General features: G+C 49.1%; 1 protein-coding gene across 1 annotated transcript in view; it reads right to left on the minus strand.

Annotated features, from left to right (window-relative positions):
• LOC142563418 (uncharacterized) overlaps positions 1 to 25,827 on the minus strand; it is a 62,964-nt gene extending 37,137 nt beyond the window's left edge. The window contains exons 1-4 of the mRNA XM_075673971.1: positions 25,053 to 25,827; positions 24,646 to 24,921; positions 8,143 to 8,202; positions 2,806 to 2,985 (exon numbers count right to left, since the gene is read on the minus strand). Coding sequence (XP_075530086.1) covers positions 2,806 to 2,985; positions 8,143 to 8,202; positions 24,646 to 24,921; positions 25,053 to 25,827 — 1,291 coding nt within the window. The remainder of the gene's footprint in view (positions 1 to 2,805; positions 2,986 to 8,142; positions 8,203 to 24,645; positions 24,922 to 25,052) is intronic.
• Between the last annotated feature and the right edge of the window lie 764 nt (positions 25,828 to 26,591).

Consider the following 26,591-nt stretch of genomic DNA (forward strand, 5'->3'; position numbering starts at 1 on the left):
GCGACTACCGGAGAAAGTCAGTTCTGGGATTAAGAAGCGCCCGTTGGGGTGAAGCTTGACAATCTGGCTACGAGGACCCGCTCAACTCGGGTTCTGGGAATCCAAATTATGTACGTGTGTTTGTGAGCCCTACCCCTCAAAGGCGGCTCGACTACGCCCCAACGACTGTGGACGGTCCTATTGGACGAAGGTTGGACAGCAGTTTTCCCTCTCCTAAGGATCTAGGGAGGATAGAGGCTTCTTAAGGGGTCACTAAAGCGAAACAATAAATCAGTTTAGACTAATGATACACTGTTTGAGAACCCTGCAGGCAGCCATTTCAAAAAAATAGTTTGATTATTAGATGAGAAAATGACGGTCCAAGTATCAGTATTTGAATTTCGCGCCGAAACCCAGGCGCCGGTACGTCAGCGTGACGTCAGAGATTCCAAAGTATGTTTTCGCATTTGGGCCGCGTTGGCTGAATAAAGGTTCGCGAAACTTGCCATGTTTAATATTTGGTTCCTTTAGAACACAATGTAGTCAATCTGTACCTATATATATGATTAGTAGGCCCTAGAAGATGCCATCAATATCCAAGACGTCACAGCCCCCAGGTGCGGGAAATAAAGTAGGCGTCGCAACCCGTATTTGGTTCTTGCGCTTCTTCTACCTTACCAAACGTCTTATCGTTGTAAGAGTGGTGTTTTTGGTGTTGTAGAACGGTAATTTACGGATGCAGAAATCATTTTGCACTTTAGTGTCCCTTTAAGCAGCAGTTTGTCGGCTGCTGTCGGTGTGCTTGGAGCTTGGCGCTCGTGTGCAGTGTGCTGTGCGCTTCGTGGTGGGAGCTTCGTGCTCCTTTTTGTAGTCACGCTAGACTGTTGAAATGTATCTCATGTTTTAATGTAAATATGTAAATAAATCCCGTACTCGTAGTTGTCGATGAGAGCAAGTTCCTCCCTACAACCACGTCCCAAGCGTGGCTGAGCAATACGACGGCATGGGCCAGCTACCACATAGTTCATGCCCGACTACAAACCTTACAACTGGGTGCCAGCGGTGAGATCGTGCTGCAACTCTTAAGGCACGTTCACACCGAAAGCGGCGCGTCTAAGCGGCCAAGCGGATTTTCAACGCGGTGAGGCGGTGAGCGCGTACGCCTGTTCAGACCGGACAAGCTTGCCTGGCGTCCCGCGTCCTACGGAAGGCGGGGCATCTCGCAATTTCTTTAGCAATGTCAGGGACGTGCCGCCATCTCGCGGCACTTTGGGTTTGTACGCGCACTTTCGATATTTTTTTCGTCGTGGGTTGGCGCGCTCCCGTCCGCTATCTACTTCTGCAAAATGATGAGCTCAGACGAAGGCGAGATCGTTGGCATTTTACTCGCCCCTTGTGTAGCGCTGTTACAAATATTGAAAAGCGACAACACAAGACAAGGGCCAAAAAAAAAAGAAGTATAAAGCGACGACACGGCGCCGTGTCGTCGTTTTATACCTTCTTTTGTCCTTGTCTTGTGTTGCGCTGTCACAAACCTTACTATGAATCCCAACCAACTGGCCCAACTTGCCGTGTTTACGCCTTTCAAGAACATAAGCGAAAAGCCCAGAGAAAGACATTCGTTTACATTCGTTCACCAGCGCTTCCTCAGTGCCGGGCTCTGATTGGCTGCGGCCAAAGCGGCCAACTTGTCCGCGCGGAAAAAATCGGTCCAGGCGCGATCCGGCCAAGCGGCCGCGTATTTTCCGCAAAGCGGAAAATCCGCGGCCGCTTGGCCGCATCCGCTTGGCCGCTTGCCCGCTCCGCCTTCGGTGTGAACGTGCCTTTACAGCGCAAATCAAGAAAGGGCAGAGCAAACACGCTGTCTTCCGACGCGGGAAAGGCCGTAGGAGGATGGGAGGGAAAGGGGAGGGGGCTGCGGGCGGCTTTGTGCTCCAGCAGCATCTGCGCGTTTAGCGACCGGGCGCAAAAGCAGCTGACGATCGCGGCTCAATCGCACGCACCATGTATGGAGGAAAGTGGGGAGGCAGCACGAGGGGGGGGGGCGGCTTCGACTCCGCCCTTAGGCGGCGAGCGGCTGCGCGTGCCGTATCTTCAACGGGGCCTGCAGACGGCTCGTACCTCTGTGCTAGCTGTGTTCTCGCCGCTCTTGCGTTGAAGCGACAGACCGCGCGAAGGACACTTCGCTCGCTGCTGCTGCTCCGCTTGTTCATAACAGCGTTTTTATAACGAATGTCTGTGGTCATAGTTTGTGATGTATTCACAGTTGCTTGTGCGCGCTGACACCATGCTTGTTAATTCACTTGGCGAATATTTCCTTGCTTGCATTGCCGATAAAACTACCATCCTTACTTCGGGTAGCTGTATACTAATTTGGTATCGCAATCGATTTCGGCCGTAACTACCACATTTTTTCGCAGCAAGATATCTATGTATCGCATGAACAACAGCTATAGTGGTTATGCTGTTTGTAATTGTTAACAATTCGACATTTGTGCTTTTGTTAGCAGTGAATTCTGTTGATCACGTTGTACGAATTCCGGAATAATGAAATGCTGCACTCCCTGACATAAAATCGAGTCTAATGTCGTGCTACCTGCTTTGTTTATAGCTACTTCTAATATATCTATAATGGTCTTCCTTGCAGCACACTGCAAGAAAATAATTGCAATAAAATTAATTTAGGATAAATCAGAGCGTTGACCTAATTAAAGAACGACAAGATTTTTAAACATAATGTGGTAAATGATATGCGTACACAAATGGCCCTAGAGGTTAAGCATTCGGGGCTGTTGTCAGGGGATATCAACTCTGAAGTCGACTTACTTGTGGTGATTTTAGCTGTACCAGTAATGCCTGATGTTGTGAACGTGAAGCTTTTCTCCGTGTTGGTAGCGGGAACTGGAGTCCCGTGTGCAGATTTGGGCGCTCCTCCACTGCGTTCACTGTCGCTTGTGCCATGGCCCTCATCAAGCGAGGCGAGAGTGGTCATGTCCTCTGCGGGTACTGCAAGCAATCCTGCTTATTCGTAACCACAACATATTGCACGTGCTTTCTTACAGCGGAACTGTATTGAACCATTGCATCAGCGCATTGTAGCAGCACACCAACATTCAAACTCCTATTCTGTTTGTTAAACAACGCAGGTCTGCTTAAAGAAAGAAAGATATGGTCATTTACGGTATTATCTCGCGTCCATCACTCGATTACGAATATCCAAACAATATTCTACTTGAAGTGTGAGCCAAAAATATTCTTTTCTACAACATCACAGAAAACACAGTCGCCCAATGTTGCTGACAGCGTTGCTGCCAATATTAATTTGTTATCGCGAGCGACTTCGGTAAGAAGGCTGTTGGTATTTTGACATCGCAATTTTGATATTGCTGCGGAGCTTTGATGCAGAACTCTAAGCGTACCAACTGGGCTTTAATCAGACGGCATGACTACTTTCCTGAAGAACGCGACATCAAGGGCTGCTTCACTATATCCGGACGGGATATGCCATAACTTGCGCATGTTAAAAAGGGGGTCTCCAGCACTCAATTTATCACGGAAAGCGTGCGCTACTTTCCGGGACATTCAGCTTGCTCAATCCCATGTTAAAGAAAATGACTTTAGAAATTTCAATTCTCTTTCACGGCAAGTAAATCTTATGGCACTTTCAAGTCAAAATACTATTACTTATTAATGCGGAAGATTGCGAGGGCAGGCTCGACGAGGACCGCGAGCATCAATCCGCTATTTTGTGCATAAATACACAATGGAGGCATAGAGACATTAGCTTTTATGTTGAGATAAAAGTAGCAAGTTAGAGGAAGGTGAAGCTGACAAAAAAATTAATCTTCTATGGAATCCGGCTGAATGCCTTGTTAGTATTCTTCTTTTTTACTTTTCAATACATGATTATTTATTCGTCATGCTTCGTTCTTCAGCAAACAGGCGAACGCAGCTGCCATCCTACCGCTCACTGGCTATGCATGTGGGAAGGTAGAACCAAATAAGTCTAAAAGAATGTTGCACATTCGGCCGCCCTGGTGGCACATGACGCTGGCTAACACTCGCATGCAAATCTTCTACTGAAGTAGGTAAAAAGCTTGACGGGAAATAGGCAGCTGCGATATCTTTTTTTTGATGAAGCATCGCACGCCTGCAGTTGGACAATGTGTACTCCGCTCAAAACTGCTGCAAGCAATATTTTTTTATCGCTTCAGGTAAACAGTTACTTTTCCCCTATGCTTTATCTTGCATCATTGTCTGTTTCTTCGTAAGGTTGTGACTAATTTAAAAAATCCATCGCCTCGAGCTCCAGTCTCCTTATCCTTCTGGCTTCGCTACTATGGGTGAGTTACCGTTGGGGCCCCTTAACTAATACTTTGCACTTGTACATTAAGAAATGAATGCGTGCGAAAGTTGACTGTCGTCTCCAAAAATGCCCTTGAGATATCCGGCATGCACTGCATCTGCTACGTTCGACCCGATTTCGTAATTTGAACTTACAACGCAACACTATGAAAAAGCTCGTCAACTTACTCAGGACAAGGAACAGGGAAATCATAACGATGGTGGCAAGGAAGCCAAAAATGCTTAAGGAACAGACGGAGAGAGTGAACCTCCAGTTGTCATCGTCCCTTTCTTGCCTGCACCACGCAAAGATGCGAGTAGAATGAGTGACTCGATTTCAAATTTCCCGCGTGTGCATTGGCCTAGAGACATCTGTATCACAACGCTAGGCAGCATATGTTACCGTTGCAGGAAAACTCAACTGAAATCCGTGGCTGAACTACTACGGCAGAGCGTGGACTATTCAAAGGGGACACATCTCCACGAGCAGCTAGCCTTCAATTACGCCCTCAGAGAACACTCAGCTGAAACGAGAACTGCTTGGTGATCTGTATCTATGCTTTAACAATAAAAGCAAGAACAACGCAACAACGGACGAGCGAGTAAAGAGCACAGGACAGCTCCATATGCATGATGCATCTATTTGCACAACAAATTCTGAAAACACGGGAGTTAGTGTCTTTCTTTGATATATATCAATAGGTCTTGCCGGTAGAGAAATGAAAAATTCGGCTAATAACAGACAGGAAAAAATTTGCGAGATATGATTTCACACACTTACAGCTCGGTTGTCGTCCCTGGTGAAGTAAAACAAAGAGGGGGACAAGGAATCAATATGCTTCGCTCTAACAAATTTAGTATACTTACGCTAGATTGACACAAAAAAGCACTGCTTTTACTGCCAATAATTAGCCATAGCAGATTCGTCAAGAGGGCCCCAATAATCAAACCTGTGCGGCACCAGAAAAGGCGGGGACAGCTTCCATTGCAAATAGGATTAGGAACACGAGTGAAGATTTCTTCATGTCACCGCACCCTGGTAAACGTTTATTCACGTTTCGTGGTCATGGATACATCGTCCAAACCGGCTGGTGTATCAAGGACTTCTTAAGGAACGCGCTCATTTGTTGGAGGGGAGGGCAGGTAGCCTCCTTGCAGCGCAATAATCCAGTCACTAGGGATGCCTTGTTCCACGCCTTCCTCAAAATAAAGCCGGCGCGAATTCTAATCGAAACCGTCATATTTCACTGAGCAGCAGGACGCGACAGACTGCACTGCTGCCGGCTAACAAATCCGTGGACGCCCGGTGTGCATAACACAGCGTTTCGCATAGATTACAAGCCACCGCTGTGGTTTCTGTGCGTGAACTATTGCCTCTGGGGTTGCAAGCGTTTCAGCTGTTCCATTCATGTGAATATAATGCCCGCGAGATACACAGCATTGCATTTCACTTAAACGGCATTGCGAAGACATGATTCTTCAACCACGCGAGCGAGCGAGATTTTAGAAAGACGCACCTTCATATTTATGGATATTTCAGCGCAGCCTTCGGACCATCTTAGCTCGCTGCTCGCTAAAGAAAAGCTCGGCAAGCCTATGAAAAGGTGAGATATCAATTATTCGTTTATTGAACCCACTTTGAAATTTTGTCATTGCTCTTCCTCACAAAAAAGTGATACAGATACTACTACGACTTATTTCTTATGTGCATTTTATTGCGATTAATATCGTTTGCCTCTTTCGGTCACCTTGAACATTATCTATCTATCTATCTATCTATCTATCTATCTATCTATCTATCTATCTATCTATCTATCTATCTATCTATCTATCTATCTATCTATCTATCCATCTATCCATCTATCCATCTATCTATCTATCTATTTTGGGTTACTGGGTGGTCCTTGTTCGAATGGGAGTATTACTGTCGGCGGTAATGCGATTAGCATATAATCAATATAGCGACACAACGCACAGTCACCGTCCGAACGAGTTAAGTTGGAGTCGTGTACTGCAGTGGGATTCCTCGTTCGTGCTTGCTTAAGAACACTGCGCGCCATCTAGCGCCGGCGCCGCGAAGCCTGCGCGTGGCCTCCGAAATGCATGGCGCCCCAGTGCGTACGAACGCTGAGGAACTCGTCATGCGACAACCGGGCTTCTCTCTTTCGCTCGCTTCATTCTGCACATGCTGCGCCATCTAGTGACACGGCCGAGGATTCCGCGCGCGGCCTCTCAAGCGAGAAGCGCCGCGCGCCATTGCTTGCGAACGCTGGGAACTGTTCCCTTGCTTGCCGCACACTCAATGATACATACTCAATGACCCAAGTTGGTGACAGGTTCGTTAAAGTGCGGCACATACCCAGTGAATTCATAGCGCAGCTCGCTAAAGCGTTGGCGTTGAAGTACTTCACTGGAAGGCGTCACATACCGATTGCATTTGTGGCGCATCCTGCTAATCCGTCGGGTTGGTCTCTTTGAGGAAGCTTGTGACGTGCGTTCAATACCGCTACGCACAGAATAAATTTAAAGCATCTCTTTTGCCATTGTAGGTTGGCAAATACCTATATTTCAAGTGGGTGCCAAAGACGTTGACTGAAGAGCGGTAGACACCTACTAACTACTGGCACATATCCAGCGAGCCAAAGAGTTTCGTTGAAGACCAACACAGACCGAGAGGTACATATCTAGTGCTCTAAATCCACGTGAAAGAGTTTCTTCGAACAGTGGTACCTACCTAGTCCCGCATCTACAGTGACGGAAGGCGACCTGAAACCAGTTCCTTTGTAACCAGCGGCGGCACGTATGTACACGCGACCCACACGTAATGGCCCAAGTTGGTTTAATTGTTGGTTTTCAACCCTGTTCCCTCAACAAAACAACCCCATGTGCTCTGCAACACAGCAGCTCGAGATCGTTTAATTGGGCTGCCTCTCTGTTTGTTAGTTTGTTTGTTTGTTTATTTGCTTGCTTGCTTCTTTGTCGTGTGAACAAAGTGAATTTACCCCTAAATAATACTTGGGCTCCTGTCACTTTGGGCTGAATTAAGTCTTGAAACAAGACGCCACATGCATGCGGCGGCGGGTACGTAAGTTTGATGTTACGAAAATCAAATAAATTCGCAATTAAATAACTTTACGCTATAGCGTCCAATTTAAGGATGAATACGTCGATAGTGGTAGCACACTTAGGATTCCAACTAATCAGTTTTTACTCGGGCACTGGCCGTCCGAGGCAACACAAGTATGGGGACGCGCGCACAAAGTAATGAATTCAAAAGCGTCATCAGCTCTACATTTAGCAGACACGAATATCACGCTGTTAAGTAGTTTTCACAAAACTATTGTTAAGAATATAATTGACTGAAATGATTGTTATAATTACCGCTGTTCACAAATTAATCCATTGCTATTGAAAACGAAAAAGAGCCCTTGGACCACTATACTGCCAAAAGCCAATAGCAACGTTGAAAGACGCCCTCCTTAATGGATGAGCAGCATCAATCTGAAAAAAAGTTTGTTTTTTGTTTTGTGACGCATGTGCCATAGAGTGTATGTGCGCAGCAACGCCTTCTACAACGTCTGCGTCAGCTACGCCAATGTAAGCCTGCTTGATTTTCTTGTTAAGTGGTGTCTGCTTAAATCTTAAGTTACTCTGCATAGTTTATGTCGGCATATAGCTGACTTCTTTTACAAATACGCACTCTCGCGCAGCTTCCAAGCGAAAAGTTCTTACAGGACTGAAATTACTTATCGTATTTCGATAAAAGTCCTCGGTTCACCCAGCATGATGCCATTAAAAGCCAGAATTGAATGCACTCACCTATGCTCGTGCTTGAAAGCGTAGAGTAACCGATGTCGATGCTTGAAAGGGTAGACTCGCCTGCATCAAAAAAATATCACAGGCACACATGGTCGGGATAAGGGTGTCTTTAGAGAAAATTCAAAAAGACCCCCGCATGTCACCGCATAGTGCCTCTAAGAAGCACAAAGTACAATCGGCGCAAGTGGAGCGTTTTCTCAACTTCTTTTAACAAGTGGAAGACACTTTTGTGAAAGTACATGGTTGTATCGTTTTAGCGGAAATGGCTGCGCGAGCCGAGCCCCCTACGGAACAGCGTCTAACCTTGATAAAATTTGGCATCTATGGGAAGCTGAAAGGTTTTCCAGAAAAAATGAGTGAACATGTGTACATAATGGTTTTCGACCCTCCGAATTCGAATATCGTATCGAAATTGAGCGAAAGAAAGCGCAAATATATTTTATTTCGACGAAAAGTGCAGCAGCGGACACGCCCAGCTCGCGCGTCTCGTTTCCGCCTGTGATTGGTCGGGCGCCTCGTGACGTCAACTCTAGTGACTGACCGCTGCCGCTACACATGAAGCGCGGTGCCAGGTAGTTTGGTGCTGTAATGGAAAATTAAGAGGTAATGGAAAATTTAGAGAGACTGCGTTTTTCTGAGGAGTTCGGCGTTATTCCCTACATGTACGAGCCGATTGCGAAGAGCCGGCCTCTCGAAGAAGCAAACGATGCTGGGGCGAGCAGTGCTTTCGACGCGAACGAAAGCGAAGTCTTGGGATCTCCTCGTGTTGGAAATGCTCTTTGGTGAGTATGTTTTTTGCAAAGCGATCTAGTGATCTCGCCGATCTTTCGCCGATCTAGTGAGCTCGTTTCCGGTCAAACAACTGTAGTGTTGTGTTCCTGCATGCCTCCTCGTGGAACGTAAGCAGGGATGCGATCGTCGGCATTTGTGCGCTGTCCAAAGCTGTCGGCAATGTACAAAGACGGTTTAAACGCGTGAAAAGCTTCCCGGTTCATGCAGTACGTGTAGTGACCTTCATCTGCGCGCCATCCGCACACTACTCGTAACCGAGGTCGTACAGGCGGCGAATTCCGTCGGCTATACGTGAGACGGCCGGTTTCTCGCTGTGAGCGATAGAAGGGGGGAACGTAGCGTCCTGGCGTGCGCCGGCTTTCCAGCACATGCAAACTCTACATTTGCACTCCGTTATGGTAGCTGCATGCAGGCTGTTTTACAACACACGTGCAAATAGAACATTCGCGGCGCTTTGCGACGAAACCTGCGTCAAGGGTGGGAGATAAACATGCACCTTCCGTTCAGCGTGCTAACACGAAGGAGCTCGCAGTAAATCAAAATCCAGGTTTGGGCGAGTTCGTGTATTGATAAGGCCTTCCAACACCAGTTATCATCAGTCAGTCCGCACTCGTGCCGCCTTTGTTTTCGTTGCTCCGATCTTTTCGCGCTGCGTTTAGAAAGCCTGCTAGTGCCTAGTAGTCCTCTCTCATTCTGTGGCCATATACATCAACTGCGCAGGCCGAATTGCGGGGCTGGCCGTATACTACCACTCTACATACACTCAGACGCACCAACAAAGGAATGCAGGGTCGATCGAAGCAGATTACGATGGCACGCACGCAGAAACAAGCACGGTCAGGCACGGTCGCGCAGGCTGCGAAGGAACAAAACGCTAGAGTTGACGTCACAACACCGCAGTTTCCGGTCTCCGCTCGCATCGTCAGTGTCAGCAGCAGCGCACGGCATTCGACGGCGGGCGGAGCTACAGCGCAATTTTAACCGACGATTACGTCGCTCCTAATTGAAAAAAAAAACCAAAATTTTACCTACATGGTTTATAAGGTGCCCGCATCCGTATATGAGCGTCTTATTGAATTCGACAGACTCTTCAGCTTCCCTTTAATCACGGTGCCACGCATGAGGGCAAATTCTGTTCGTAAAGGTGCCGCGTCTTTTACAATGGGTCTTCAGTCCTCGTCTATTCTAAGTATGCAGAGAGCAGCAGTTTTTTTCTAGAGCCGTTTGTCTCGCAGATGTCAGGGATACACGTCAACCAAAAGGTCGTTGCAACATCAGACCTGAGGGTAAAAGTTTGTCTCTGTCAGTAGTCCGTCTTTGAATGGGGTTGAATGTCCTAACATCTAATGCTTGAGCAAGCAGTCTAGGCGAATGGAACACTTGTTTGACATGAAAACTGTTTACAGCGCAAACACATGCAACCACAAAGTATAAGGAACAGGACACAAGCGCTTGTGTCCTGTCCCTTATACTTTGTGGTTGCATGTGTTTGCGCTGTAAAAACAGCGCTTGTGTCCTGTCCCTTATACTTTGTGGTTGCATGTGTTTGCGCTGTAAAACAGCGCTTGTGTCCTGTCCCTTATACTTTGTGGTTGCATGTGTTTGCGCTGTAAACAGTTTTCATGTCAAGTATGCACCAACTCGCCCAGAAAGAAGTTTTAATGAAGGAACACTTGTGTTCCACTGCTTCAGAAGTGAATAACTGCTGGTTGCCTATTGCCACTCCCAAGTATAAGGTATACCTGTAGCCACAACTTAAGCTGATATGGGTCCAGCAAAGTGTATACTTGTTAGTAACAACGGAGAATACCCGTTTTTCTAGTCTGTTGGACCTTGAGGGGTGCTTTCAAAACATAGTGGTGCAGTGGACCACAAGCAGCGACTCCACTTCATCTACAACTAGCCGTTACCTGTACTAGAAGTAAACGCGGTTAAACAAAGTAAGGCATTCGACGTTTCAACAAGAATGGCTTCAATGTTGTGCTCTTGTCTTCAGTGCAGACGCGTATGCATCCCTGTGGGCCTGACGCGCCGCTCAGTTGACACTGAAAATGCCGTCCAACAACGCTCTGTGTGCCGTATTTATCGGCTTCGTGCAGTACAAAATGCGATGCCCTGCTGTTGGGTGCAAAGTGCCGCTGTATATCTGCTCGTGTGAGTTGTGCTGCGGCAGAAATTTTGGAAAGTTTCGTACATCGGAGGCTCTGTAGGATGTCGCGAAAGACGTAAAGTGCTGCGTCAAATGCGTGCCGTGCGTGCAAGAAGTCGTAAGCGCAGTTTCTCTGCGCTACCGCCTACGAATGTGCACCGCTGGATTCACACGATGTCGCCAGCCTGCAGCGACATACTGTTGCAATGCATCCCTACTCGGCTTCAAGTCAGAACAATAGATCCTGAACAATCATGTAAACAACTAATAAATCTAATAAAGGAATGGATAGGCTTCTAGCGTTAGCGCCGGGACTTATTCTGACCGGTTCTGGTTATGTGTTGACGCTAGCTGCCATTGGGCTTCTGGCCACGAGCGAGGCATTGCGACGGATACACATTCCCCGATCATGGTCGTGAGTAGAAGGCGCGATTGTGTCTCCCTAGCTTTTCCGTTCACATGCAGGCATTTCCCTCGCGGGTATTTCGCTCATGGAGAGAGAATGTTGAGTCTGCAATTATTTCATTTGTTTGTCGTAAATTCCTTTAATAGCATTGTATAAGGAGACAACGAATGTTTATATAGCACTGTTTATGTAAATTATCCTAACTTCATTCTACAACTGACACTGTAGTACGTCAGCCGTTTTGTTTTGCTTTTCCTTTCATTAAGATCCTCTGCCCCGCTTTCTTCCGTTCTTTGACTTTTCTCCCAATTACCCGTGCCACTCACCATCCTTAAGTCCTGTAAGTTCCCGTGCATGGCGGTTTTAGAAAATAAAAGAGAACCACAACGCGATGTTCTAGAGGCGCAATCGGGTTTTCGCTCAGGTATTTCTCTATGGCTAAGCTAAGAACCTCGCACATTCTCGATTACATGAGACTACTAAGGCTACACTGAGCCAACTCGGATTCCTTAAAAGGTAACACAACACCCAAGTAAAGGAACAGCTGAAGCATGAACACACAAGCAAAACATAACGGGCCGGCGGCACACACCGGTGACAGCGCAACACAGTGCGGAGGTCTGTAACTTGTACTACCCGGCTAATTTCACCTCTTGTCACCAGGTGGCAGAACGATGTGTTCAAAACTAGTGCGCCTCGATGCCACGCTTGAGGCGGCGCTCACATCGAGACACCTTTTTCAAAACTGTACGATACCAGGTGCCTGGACCGGCAAGGATATTAAGGAATCAAAACTTATCAAAGCTGTCATATACGCAAATTCACTAAGTGTCGTCAAAGTATAAAAATGTCTCATAAAACACCGCAAAATGCGCAAGATATATTGAACTCTACTCAACCACTCCCGCAGAGCTCGCAGCGATGCAAGTGTTTCTCGGCACTCCGCTCCCAACCAACCGGTATAGCTGCGTATAGCGTACAACTGGCGCAGCGCATCACATCAACTTTCTAGCGAATCGCAACCGTGTAAACGGGGCTGATGAGCTATGAAAGCACGTCACATTAATGCGCCGGACAGGGATGGATTCAGACGAGCAAGCCGACTTTGGGCATTCGTGTAAACGAGGTCGCATCGCATTATGAATTATGGGAAGGGAACTTGCTGCCATTCTGCAGCGCGCTCGCCCAGCTGCGGGACAGCAAGGTCGCCGAGAAAACGGCGGCCCCGAACGCGACGCCGGAGGCGCTGCTATGGCTACGATGCGCGAAACCGTACGCCGCCACCATCGCGCACCAGGGGTAAAACGCTGGGGCAGCGCATTACTCGCGATGTGCTAGGAAATGTGATGCGGTGCTGTCGCATTCTGTCGCATTGATGCAACCGCGGCTTACGAAAACGTCTACTCGGCGAAATACCAACGCTGAACACAGGGGAAGCGAAATAAAAAGAAAACAAGAAGAAGAAAGACGGCAGGCTCCGTTCGCTCTTCGAGTCTAATGGCCACTTTCGTAGCGGCCGTTCCGTGCCCTTGCGCCACCTTCTTAAGCGCACCTTTTGTGCCCTCATGCTCGAAAGCTTCTGCGTTCTCAGTCACCGCACGAAGTGTCCATTTTATGTGCATCATCAGCAGCAAAATAAAAAGTGAATAACTCACTCATGGCTCTTGGGTACCACAGAGGTGACCACGTAACAGCGGGCACCGCAGCGTCCTTCTTCTTCTGCTTCTTCTTCTGCCGAGAGTACACCGGCGCACACTGTCGAGAGGTTTCAGGACACGTAATGTGCGTGTTTGACCTAATCGCCTTATAAATGAATTTCATTTATTGTGCGTTTTTAGTCCGATGCATTATTTACCTCACACCATGCACCTTGTGGCACGTAGGTTTCTGCCTCGCCCCGTTTCGTGAAACTTGATTGATAATAATAAAAGAAGCGCCGTGCGCAAACCATCAGTGAGGATCGCGAATGCGCTCCAATAGGCAAACGCTTGAAAGCTGTTCACTTTATTGTTAGAGTAAGAACATTCAGACAACCTTGTAGCTCCACTGCGTAATTACGTGGGGAACACACCCATTAACTAGCACACCTGTACCTTTACTATAGGCTGACTGAACGTGCGTCTGAAACAGCGGTAGTAGTTAGCGACGAACGTGCGCTGCTGAACAGGGTCATCACAGCTCTGCTTATTTAGTCTGCTTTGCATATATCGAGTCTGTTGCACTGCACACAGCATACATTGTAGTCATTACCTGCACCTGTATTGATACGTACTATATAGTTGTACGGACACCTACACGTGAATGAATTGTCTGTCAACCCGTCCATGCGAGAGCATGCATCCTCTGCATCAGCGCAAATGTATCGGCTCTGAAAGTCCAACCGACCGACAAACAGCGGCGCAGTAACCAAGCGAGACAATCAGTCCTGACATTCGCGGACAACCAAGCCTCGGTATTATATCTCCGCAGTATGATGCACCAATCAATACGTCATACTTTGTTTTTGTCTTTATTATCAGCCTTTGTGCACAATATATAAATATCTTAAATGTTGTGCATACTTTCATTGTGCCAACGCCGGCCACACACGATTGCAACATGTGTCACGTGCGCCATCGCACGACCGAGATAACGTGCGCGCGCGTGCCACTTTTCATTCAGCCGTAGACGCAAGACGGCGGAACGAACCGCACAAACACCACTATCCTTTGTGTGTGTCACATCGAATAGGAAGAAGCGGATTTCAATGCGAAAGCATTGCGCGAAACTCCGTCGGGGTCACCGAAAGATGGTACCTAAAAGGCCGACGGCAAAAAAAGAAAGGAAACGTGAAATAGATCAGCTAGGTTCATGCAAAGAAACTACATTACTGGCTTTGAAAAGAAAATTTGGTATATTTATCTACGGTGGCAATGGAATCGCACACCGCTATGAGCGGCGGCGCGCTGCCAAAATTACCATTACTCCAATTCTTAACAATTACTCTAAAATAGAAATACTACCGTTACTATCTATAATGCACTTCATACACTCCTCAGCAGTTGTAGTGGTGGTTATAAACAGCTTCGCTGGACATACACTTTCGCAGGGCCGGGTGGTGAGCTTTTCTTTTCCTCAGGCCGCTTTTTCACCTGCTGTTAACTGTTAATATTATCACTTGGCGCAGGACGCACTTCCAGGGTCAAAACTTTCTCTAATGTTGTCGTCGTTCCTATAGCGAAAGAATCTTGTCTGTAATGAGAAGGCATGCGCGATAACAAAAAAAAAATTTACGCAGTGCCCTTCCCCTCTGTAGATAAGGATGACCAGCGAAGCTGTGTATTCGCGGCGGAGGATCAGTTTGTCATTAAGGGCCGCTTAATGGCAAACTGCACCTCCGCCGCGGGTCGGCCCGGCGGTGCACTATGTTCGGGATCCGATCATGTATGAGGAGAGCTTAACGCTTGCTTCACATCCACCGGGTGCCAGCCTCGCATTGCACTATATCGACACAAGTATGGGGAGTGCTTGAGGCTGCTTCACCTCTGCTGTGGGTCGGCCCGGCATTGCACTATCTTCGGGATCGACACACGTATGGAGAGTGTTTACTGCCTGCTTTACGGCCGCCGCATGTCAGTTCGGCATTGCACTATCTTGATGATCGGATCACATATGGGCAGTGTTTACCGCCTGCTTCACTTCCGCCTCGTGTCAGCCTAGCATTTAACTATCTTCGGGATAGGCTCACGTATGTGGATTGTTTAACACCTGCTTCACCTTCACCGCGGGTCGGCTCGGCATTGCACTATGTTCGGGATAGGCTCACGTATGGGGAGCGTTTAACGCCTGCTTCACTTCGGCCGTGGGTCGGCTCAGCATTGCACTTCTTCGGTATCGACACACGTATGGGGAGTGCTCAGAGCCTGCTTCACCTCCGCCCCGCATCGGCTCGGTATTGCACTATCTTCGGGATTATTTTATACACGCCAACACGATAGTGGGGAAAGTAGCCGATAACAGTTTCACTGTAAAAAATTAGCCCATTCACCGTTTGGTGGTCATTGGAGATGTTACTGCGATTAGTAGTTTTGCGCGTAAAGGAGTGTATAATGGGTGACGATATTTTTCCGACGGCTACTACAGCCATACCAAGCACCCCGTCACGCTTACTACGGCCTTCAACGGCCTCTGTTGCCACTAGGACATCATTAGCAGATAATACTTTGATTTCACCTTCGAACGGGCTACCAATCACAGGTACTAGCCTCTTCGGCTCTCGACAAAAATCTGCCAGCGACTTCCTTCCACTTTCGCTACGTAATACCTACAGATTTTTCAGGCTGCTTGCTTGTTCAAATGTTCAAGCTCTTTTTTCAGCCGCCAGCTACACGCTAAGCGGGTCCTGCAGGACCATAATACAGCCTTCCACTCCAGTTCAATGCAGCTATTACTTTTTTTTGTTTTGCCGTTCTCGTAAACGTTCACTGTAGCGCACTTCAGCTTCTCGCTCATGATCTTGATGTTCTCGCTTGCACTCTTGACATTCTCGCTCGTGCTTCACTTGTTTCTTGAACCACCTAACACGCAGTCTCAATTAACTCGTTATCATTGTCACTATCTTTAATTTCCTTTTCGATAGCTGACCTTTTCATTTTTTCATCTGCCTCAACTCTCAAATCATCGCACAACAAGTCTGGCCTTTAAACCTTCTAAGATCTATTGCAGCTGCCCAGACCGGTGGTTAGAACTGTTCCTTACATAATTTCTGCAAACGAAAAGTGTGCTACAAATGCCCGATTGCCAGAACAATCAAAATAAACATACAAGATTGGAAATATGACGAATCAAAAGAAGAAAAAAAGCCATGCGCTTACTCATGAATGCCACACCACGCCACCTGGTTCACCTGTCCACTGTTCTAGGTTGCTCAGGACTAGCTGGGTCGAAGGCTCATTCTTCTTCGTTGTTTACAGTTACTCAAGACGCCTTTAGTCGAAGGCTCATCCCTGTCGCTGTTACCAGTTTGCTCAGGACTCCCTGGGTCGAAGGCTCATTCTTCTTCCCTGTACCCAATTTCTCCGCACGCCTGTGATCGAAGGCTCATCACTGTCGCGAGCTTCTCCAGACTCTATTGATCGAAGGCTTGTGCCTATCGCTACTTTCTTCAGACACCTTTGATCGAAGGATCGTAGAGTGCGGGAGTTGGTCGACTTTGAGGCGGACTTGGAGAAATTTTGTTTAACTTCTGTACAGGAATATCTGAAAGCAAAGTAACAGTAAAATGTACTCGACGGCCGGCAGAAAATAACAGTACACTGCGGCCCGCAGGCAAGGTGAACGTGTCTCTCTTCCGAATGTTTATCTGCCTTATAACCCCTTCAGGCTGCCGGAGTCACGTCATTTTCAGCCAATCGTCCAGCCCATGCAAGTTACGTTATGCTTGACCGATGGCTGCATCCGATGCGTGTTGCCTCCCTTCCCGGAGGGCGCTAAGCTGGAGAAGACGCGTCTTCTTGGACGGTATTGGAGTGCGGCGAGCATCAATAACCTTGAACCGTGCTGGCTTCTAGTTGCTATTTCGGGAAACGTCGCGGTACACGAGGGCTGGACAGTCAACCTGTCTGACGGGTCAGACAGCATGGTTGACACACGCTTGCGCTCCGTAATTGGAATGCGACATCGAGTGGTTGCGTTCGTAGAACATGGCGGACGCTATTTGATGGTTCGTATCTAGCATGTCTTAGTCGAAATGAGGAATTCAAAATTCTGCTTGTATATTTAATAAGCGCTGTACGTGTTATAAGTAAATCGCGCGTAAAAGAGTAAAATTTATTCTAGTCTTAATTTATTGTCTTGAACTGCATCGGTTTATTTATTTTGTTGACTAATCGCTCCCATAGAAGCTAAGCATGAATTTGTGCTAGCTCGTTAGATTCACGTATCAGACAGTAAAACAAAAATTTGTCGTTCAATCAAACTTGCTCGAACTGTACGTAGTGCTTTGGTAAATGCTGTTTTCTGTGGGCGGGAGTGGAGTGGATGTGCTGTTGAATTGTGTAAATATTCCTTGCCTCTGATGCAGTAGGTCTCAAAGCTTTGTAACCTAGCTTTGCGGCCAAAGCATCCTTTAATGAATTTATTGATAGATACAATGTTTTCCAGTACTGGTTCTTCTGCTCTGAGTAGTATGAAGAGATCAAGAACATTGTTTTCTCATATTACAGTCTCCAATGTGTGAATAATTAGTTTGCCAGTTTGCCATGTCCATGTGATCAGTGCTATAAAAATAAGCTGTCGTAACTATTAATAGCTCATTGCCTTTCTATTTGCTTTGAATTCTGCCCTCTCCCCAAAGGCTCCAAGAACCAGCACTCTGGCCCTGCTGCCAGCAGTGTTTGGTCATCCATCCCCTTAAACAAAATAAAAGTGATCTTCAAGCTCCTACATGTTGAGCATTTCTCTACTTGCACATTTGCTACGATCAGCTGTTTAGTCTGCGGTATGAATGAATCGTCCGCATGTGAACATTTGAAATGCGCTTCAGTGTACGTGTCTGCACCGCATACCTCGAAAACCGGCAGCTGCTGTGAGCGACGCTTAGTGATAAATGACGCTCTGTTAACGGTCACTGACATAACTGCCGGCATGGTAGTTCTCTCGGCGACGAGCATATACAGGGACACTAGAATCCCCAACACTGCAGCGTTGCTGTCGCCAAAGTTTTGAAGCCCGAACAGAGTTGTAGTCCGCCCGCTGTGTAGACAGACAGCGCTGTTCAGACTCTGTCATACTCTTCCACCTTGGTCTGTACTCTCGTGGCAGCCGCAGAATTGGCGTCACAGGAAAAATAATTTCACGGACGATTACGAGAGTTCCTCAATGCAAACTTTGAGCGAATCTCTATATGTATTTTCATTTCGCGATATATTCGCTGGCGCGGACAATCTGTCTCGACCGGCACATTGCAACCGGAGCGAGGTGTGACACGACTGCCTCGCTAATGAGGAGATCGAGAGAGGAAGCGCGTGGGGGTACCGTCGGTCCGATGCACAGAAGACAGACCTCCGTTCACGCAGTGCTTTGTTTCCATATATGGCTTCCATATATGGTTCTCCGACGCGCTCGCCGCTTGCCATCGGAGAACAGACGACGCCGCGCTACCGTGGCGCCATTTCGTAGATGTCGTCGCCACAGAGCCCGTATTGTGCGGTACGACACATTTACAGCGAGGCTGTTTACCTCTAGCCCCCGTATGCATCTCTAGCATCTGTTCCCAGCGAGGGTACCCTGAGCGACTTACGTACTTATCGCGGACACGGCACGTGGACAGCAATCGAGACGAGTAGGGGGAGAGGGGAAAAAATGTGGCGACAGCGCTGCAGCGATGGAGACGGGTAGAGCAACAGGGGAAATATGTGGCGAGTGCGCCTAGGAGCGCGGCCTGCGCTTTTTTAGTTATGACGCCACGCGCGTCGGAGGTGCCGGCGCGGCTGCAGCAGCGGTTGCGGCAGATACATGGGAGGTGCGGTGACCTAGAGTCCCAAGATAATTTTTGCTTTTTTGAAAACCTATAGTCTTTACGGGTGACCGTGACAGTGCTTGTGTAGGCGCAATATGGCGGCGCTGCTGCAGTGTGACGTCATACATGGTATGTATAAAACTGGGATGCGCGGGTTAGAGCACTGCGAGAAGTCGTAGACGGCGAGATGGCGCAGCGCGCTCACGCCGAAGGAGCAAACGCAGAGGCGTTGACAGCATGAACGCGAATACAACCAGCGACAGCCGGAATCATGTATGATTTCATAATGCGTGCAGCTCATGCCTTTAGCCTAAACAGCTTCGCTGGTAATCCGTCCCCGTATATATCTTGCGGCCCCACGAATTTCTTCCTTCCCGCGCTTTCGCCATACCCTCTTCCTCCGTTTTCCGCCCCATGGGTCCGCTAAACCATCCTATTCCGCTTTCCTCCTCGTGCGCTCTTCGCTATCACCGTCTTTCATCCCCCGCTGCAGTTCCCGTTCGGTCTTTCATCCTTCACTGTGCTCGTTCGCTCGGTTACGGTGAGGGACGACGCCAACGTGCAACGCAGGAACGGGCGCCTAAGAGCTGCGTGATAAAAAGGGGATGCTCCCATCTTGGCGCGCACGCTTGGTTGGAAAGATTAAAATAAGTCTTTAAAACCGCTGACGTGTCCTGTCTGCACTCTTTGGAGGCCTGTCGAGACCTGTGGGCGCACATTATCGTCCGTCATGGCAGTTTAGTGAAGCGGGAGGTGATCCAGACCACAGGCTTCTTCGGCACCACCGGCCATGGATCTGTCAGACGCTACGAATTCTTTAATCTAAATCCCTCGAATAACGTAGTAAGCACTCATGTTAGGCCATTGCCTTCCGCCTCCCGCAAGACTAGGACCAGCATCTCTCAGCGTGGGTCCTTAAGCCGATGGCGTCCGTTCTGTTGGCAAAAAGTTTCGCAACGCTGTTTCATCGTTCTGCTCGTTGCCATAGATAAAGTGGTGAGTTTGGGGAAAACACCGCATTCCGCCATCATCTATGACGACCTCAAAGAAACCCTGTTGTAGCGCACAAAAGCGTCCCAGCATTCTCGCATCCAGCAGCTGCTGTCCGCTCAAGAACTCCCGGAGCGCCACCCAAGCACACTTCTCCGCCGCGTGAGACAGCTGCTCGGAGACAACACGAGATCCACTGACAACACCCTCTTGCGCGAGTTGTTCCTGCAACGGCTCCCGGCTACGGTGCCGAACATAGGACGGCGCCTTAATTGCAAGAAAACACGGTAGCTCATATTGAATTGTTGGGCTACAAATTAGCGCACATTCTACTTGTAGCGACGCCGGAGCTTTCTCAACACCTCTTCATTCCCTCCTTCTCTGCATTGTTTAGACATAACGCTTTCATTTCTAGTGTTGTTAGTCTGGCCCAATTCGTTGTGGCATGCCTAACGAGACACTTCTCCATGGTCATGTAGTCCTGAGTTTATATCTTAGACCCATAATAGTGATATAGTGGTTGCCCGCCAATTATTGGGAATAAAAGGGCTCAGTCAGTCAGTCAAGAACTTTATTAAAGTCCTGAGGAGTTTCAATCCGTTGGAGATCCCACGCGGGGAACTCCTCCGGCAGAAACCGTAGGCGACACCCAAGTCGGGACGGGAACGTGGTGACGCTCCGCCAGTTCTTGGGCCCTCTGGACGGCCTTGAGTTGTAGTTTGAGGTCCGGGCTTTTGAGGGCTTCTTCCCATTCGGGCTCACTGGAGAGAGGGCCCTTTGGTAACGCGGTACATTGCCGTAGCATGTGCGAGAGTGAGCAATAAAGTTCGGGGCAGTCTGGGCAATTTGCCGGGATTTCTGAGTTATAGTGACTTAGTAGGCCTCGTGACGGATACGAGTCCGTTTGTAGCATTCGAAACGCGGCCGCCTGCGCGCGTTCGAGTTTGGCGTGTGGGAGCGGGAATTTGGTTCTGCCGTTCCGATAGTGGGAGGTGATTTCTTGGTAAGTGAGCAGCGGGTCATTAAACTGAATGTCCAGCCCCTCGTAGACCGTGGGACTGTCGCGGCGGGCAAGTTCTCGCGCACGGTCGTGGGCCGTTTCATTGAGGTTAGCTTTTTGCGGGTGAATGTCTTTCCCCATGTGAGCGGGGAACCAGGAGAGGCACCGTTTGCTCTCTTTTGAGTTCGCTAGTAGTATACGCGCTGCTTCTTTAGATACGTTGCCGCATTCGTAGGCCCGAATTGCGGCACGCGAGTCCGTGAAGACATAAGTAAATGTGGGGTCAGCCATGGCGATGGCTACGGCTATTTGTTCCGCTTTAGCGCTGGTGCTCGTTTTAACCGATGCGGATGATCGTAGCGTTCCGTTGCCGTCCACGACCGCTATTGCGAAAGTGCATGTGCTGCCGTACTGGGCCGCGTCCACAAATGCGGTGGCTTCACGATCCGCGTCGATGCGGTCGAGAATCGCGAGGGCGCGGGCCCGGCGCCTACCCACGTTGTGTTGTGGGTGGACGTTTCTGGGAAACGGTGAGGCTTTGTATTTGTCTCTAATTTCGCTCGGTAGGGTAACCGCGTGCTCGAGATAGGGAGACGGGGAGACATTGGCGTCATTTAGGATTAGCCTACCGGCTTTGGACGAGGATAGGCGGAGTATTTGCGCCATAGTCTGAGCCTCGATCAGTTCGTCGATGTTGTTGTGCATGCCTAGCTGGTCAACCTTTGCTGTACTTGCTCTTTGTGGAATTCCCAAGACCTGTTTGATGCTCTTGCGCATGAGTGTGTTTAGCTTCGTCTTTTCTATTTTCGTCCAGTTGTGGGCAGAGGCGACGTAATTAATGTGACTCATAAGGAACGCGTGGTATACGCGCAGAAGGTTATCTTCGCGGAGACCCTTCCTGCGCCTCGAGACTCTGTGGATGAGTCTGATCATGCTTTCGGTTTTGGCGGTTAAGTGTTTGATCGTGTGTCCGTGGCATCCGGTGGATTCGATGAGGAGCCCAAGAATGTGTATGTGGCTGACTCGCGGAATCTGTTGTCCGTCTCTTGTGTGTAGTGCGAGCGGAAGTTCGTCTAGAGGTGTTAGGTGGCGGACTCCTTGGCAAGACTTGCGAAATAGTAATAGTTCCGATTTCTGTGAGGATAGTTTCATGCCTGTGTTTAGAAGGCACTCTTCCGTGGCATCAAGGGCAGACTGTAATGCCTGCTCCATGTCTCCCAGGGAGCCTCCCGGGCTCCAGATGGTAATGTCATCTGCGTATAGTGCGCAGTTTACGTTTGGGATGTGTCGTAGTTTGTCTGCAAGTCCCTTCATCACTATATTAAATAGTAATGGAGAGATGACTGAGCCTCGTGGTGTTCCGACGGAGCCCAGCGTGTAGGGGTCCGACTTAAGGTGCGAGACTCGCAGTCGGGCTTCTCTGTCTTTTAGGAAGGAGCGTACGTACTCCTGAAATCTCTGGCCGAGGCCGAGGCCTGCCACAGACTCCAGTACGAAGCGGTGCGAGACGGTATCAAATGCTTTCGTGAGATCGAGGGCGAGGATGCCTCGAACGTCTCTTGTTTTAACATCGAAGATCTGTCTCTTTAGGAGTAACATGACGTCTTGGGTGGATAGGTGGGGTCGAAACCCTACCATGTTGTGTGGGAGGAGTTCGTGTTCTTCAATGTAGCGTGACACTCGGTTTTGAATTACGTGCTCGGCTACTTTACCCACGCATGACGTAAGAGAGATGGGTCGTAAGTTGTCGAGGTTAAGTGATTTACCGGGTTTTGGGATGAGGACCACCGTGGCAGTGCGCCATTGCGTTGATACCTCTCCTGTTTCCCACACGTGGTTGATGTCTTTCGTCAGTAATGTAACGGCTTGGTCGTCTAAGTTACGCAACAGTCGGTTGGTTACACCGTCGGGACCTGAAGCAGACCTGCTGTTTAGATTGTGTAGCGCCTCTCGGGCTTCTGCTTCCGTGAAGGCAGCGTCTAGTTCGGGAGTGGTTTCGCACTTTATGATCGGGTAATCATTGGGGTGAGCGACGCCTAGCGGAAGGTACCGTTTGGCAATTTCTTCCAAGAAGGACTCTTCCGTTCCCCCTTTCCCTTTATGTGAGTGTAGAAGTCGGTCTAGCGCGTGGCTTTGATTATCCTTCGTTTGGCTGTCGTCTAACATGCGTTTCAGGAGGTTCCACTTACCTCCTGTCCGCATGCGGCCGTCTACTGCCGAACAGAGTTCGTGCCATTGGAGTCTTGTGAGCTCCGTACAGTATTCGTCTATGTCTCGGTTGAGGATCGCGATGCGTTTGCGCAGGCGTCTGTTGAGACGTTGCTTTCTCCATCGCGCAAGTATCGAAGCCTTGGCCTCGAGTAAGTGTGCGAGGTGAGGGTCAACCCTTGGGACTTCCAGTTCCGTCTGTATGGTTTTCGTGGCTCTGGTTACGTCGCCCTTTATCGCAGAGAGGAGTTCCGCGAAGGAGTCATACGTATTCGTATCTTCCTTCCGTAACTGACGGAACGTATCCCAGTCTGTGAGGGTGAAAGATCGGGGTGGGGCCGTCGTGTTCGGTATTTCTGTGCGTATGACGAAGTGATCGCTGCCCAGGTTCTCTTGCGTGTTCGTCCATGTGTAGTTTGCAACATTTCGGAGTAACGTGAGGTCTGGCGTAGTATCGCGCTGCGTCGACGTACCCAATCTGGTGGGGAACCTGTGGTCCGTCACCAGGGTGAGGGACAGGTCGTCTATTGCGCGCGAGAGGTTGTTGCCGCTAGGCTTGATTATGGGGTAACCCCACGACGTGTGGGGGGCGTTGAAGTCACCTGCTATAATGAGCGGTGAGTTTCGTGCCAATGACGTGGCTTTAGTGAGGATCGCGTGGAAGGATTGGTTGTAGTGCGCGGGGGAACTATAGACGTTTAGTACAAAAACACTTTGTTTTAAGAATCGGTGAGGGACGAGCTCCATTAGGATCGCCTCGATGCGACTGTTTTTTTGGTGGGACGTCGTGAACGATGTGGGCGAGCTTTCTACTAACGAGCGTGGCGATGCCTCTCCTGGCATCCCCTTCTCTTTTTGAGACGGTGCAGTACCCTGAGAGCGTGAGGGTTTCGCATAGGGTTTCCTGTAATAGTATTACGTGCGGCCTTTGGGGTTGAATTTTGAGGTACTGTTGCAGCGAGGATTTGCGTTTCGCGTAGCTAGCGCAATTCCACTGCCAAATTTCTAAAGTATCCCGTGTCGTGTTAGCCATGATGGTTTTGGGAGGAAATTATTGGCGTCGAAGGGTGCGTAGTCGTGTCCATTTGTTGTGGCTGGCTAGCTTTGTTTTTAATTTTTATGGCGACTTTGTTTTCGACAACCTCTACACAATTTGCTAGGGTATGAATACTTTGTAGGTTCTCTCGCGTGAGGCGCAGAATTTCGTCTAGGGTGTCTTGCGGTCCATTACACTCTTCTTCCGTCTCTGGGAGCGGAGGTGGTTTGCGTTTCGCTGTGCTTACTTTTACATTTGTCTCCTGGGGTGGTGCTTGTTTGGGACATTTAAGGTTTTGAATCTCCTGTTTCGCGTCATTAAGCTGCGCTGTAAGCACTTGTATGGTCGCTCGGAGACCCGCTAGTTCCTGTCGTAGGGCTGTGACTATCTCGCTCTCATGCTCGGGCAATGAAGACCGCGTTACCTGTTTGATAGATGAGGCGTCCTGTTGCTGCTGCTGGTGGTGTTTCCCTCGCACTCGGTCGGTCCACGTCAGTTCGGTGTGGCCGGATGTAGGGCGCCCCCTGGAGCGGGAGCGGCTGCTGCGGAGGGCGCTGCGGCGCTCGGGTGTCGGCGTGACTGAGCGACTCCTTGTGGTCGCTACGGGAATTCCCGTGGTGGCGCTCGAATCGCGGTGACTGGCGCCGCTCGGTCCTCTGGAGTGGTTGCGGCCGCGTTGGTTGCGTCTGCGGCGGCGTCTCTGTCGCACGATGTAAGGGACTTGAAACTTGCGTTTGCAGTCCTTGTCGGCGGTGGGGTGTGGTCCACCACACAGAGTGCAGTGAGGAGTACACTGGTGATCTTCTGGTGGTGTTTTGAGGCCACACTTACGGCACCACGTGGTGCTGGGGTTAGGACAGACATCCGCGCGGTGACTGACGTTGCCACAGTTGTAGCAAATTTCCGTGTGTCTGCGAAAGAGCATGCATCGAACAATGCTTGCTCCGCAGTAGATGTAACTTGGTACTTGCATTCCTTGGAAAAGGATTGTCACGGCTGTGGTGTTCTTGATTCTCTTCACCTCCATGGCGTTGGGGTTGCGCTTCGTGACGGTCAGTTCTCGGAGTTGGGAGTCGTTGAGCTCGAGGTCAATGCCTCGGACTACGCCTTTGCAGGTATTATCGGGTGGGGCCGGGTATACCGCGACCCGATACGTAGTGTCTTTCATGCGAATCTGTTGCACCGTGGCGTATGCTCTTGCGTTACGTTCGCTGGGGGTGCAGATGATGAAGATATTCTGAGTAACGTTGGGGCATATGGAGTCTTCCGTGAGGTCTTGAGGAGCCAGGGCTGCCGCCATTGCCAGGGCTTGCTCAACCTGCACTGGTGTGGATTTGGCCACGTTGAGACCGTCTCGGGGCCTTACGATGATACGGAACGTGTCCCTCGGTAGCTGAGGGAGTCTCGAGGTGGCGACGAGGCGCTGGTATGCGCTGTTCGGTCCGGCGGTGCGATCGCCGTCCCTTCGTCTGCCACGTGTACATGACGAACTTGCTCCTTGGGGTTGACTGGCCTTGCCCTTGCGTGGTTTGCGGTTATATGCCGCGATCCAGCCCGGGTCATTCGCGTCTTCCGGCGATATCGTCTCACCGGTGACGCTTTCCATGCCGGTAGTGAGTGACTTTCGTTGGTCGCCCTAGGCCTACCTGCCTTTGCACGCCGAGGTTGAAAATTCGAACGCAGAAAATGTTGAGAAAGGGTCCACCCACCGAAATAAATCCGGTATCCACAGAATCCGTGTAACTTGCTGCTTTCGTTGGTGCACAATTCACTTCGAGTTGGGGTGAATAACCTCGTGAAATCATTGATGATATCGGGAGCCGATGTTTGCTTGTCCGCACTAGTCGGCGCCCCACTACTCTTCAATAAAAGGCCTAATTATTTTATTTATTTATTTTTTGCACTGGCGGCAAGCTTAACGAACACAAAACTTGCGATCCACTGTTAGAGAAGCTAAATATTGCCCGCGCTTATTTACATCTTCTTCATACAGGAGGTATACGGAAAGCTATAGTCTGAACCGCGGCGACTCCTACGAAGTCTAGGATTTCTGAACAAGGCATACATTTAAGCATATGTTGTCATAAAGAAACAAGAAAAGAGACTAATAAGGTGACGGCAGTTTTTCACACGGGTATGAACTCCTTGATGTTTTCTTTTTTGCGCCCTTAAGCTGAGATTACGAGCTGTCGGTCAGTGAACAATGCAGTCATCTTGTCCCTATTATTAAAAACGAAATGGTCAACAACTCCTCCATGAGTTGGGATTGAAAACGCCACAAGTCTCACAGCGTACCAGTAGGCCACAGAACATTTACTTTCTTCTGACTCTTATTCTTGTTTTTCTTACTCCTTATCCCATCGGCCAAGA

Source organism: Dermacentor variabilis, chromosome 11, assembly GCF_050947875.1.
Source record: "Dermacentor variabilis isolate Ectoservices chromosome 11, ASM5094787v1, whole genome shotgun sequence".
NCBI lineage: Eukaryota > Metazoa > Arthropoda > Arachnida > Ixodida > Ixodidae > Dermacentor > Dermacentor variabilis.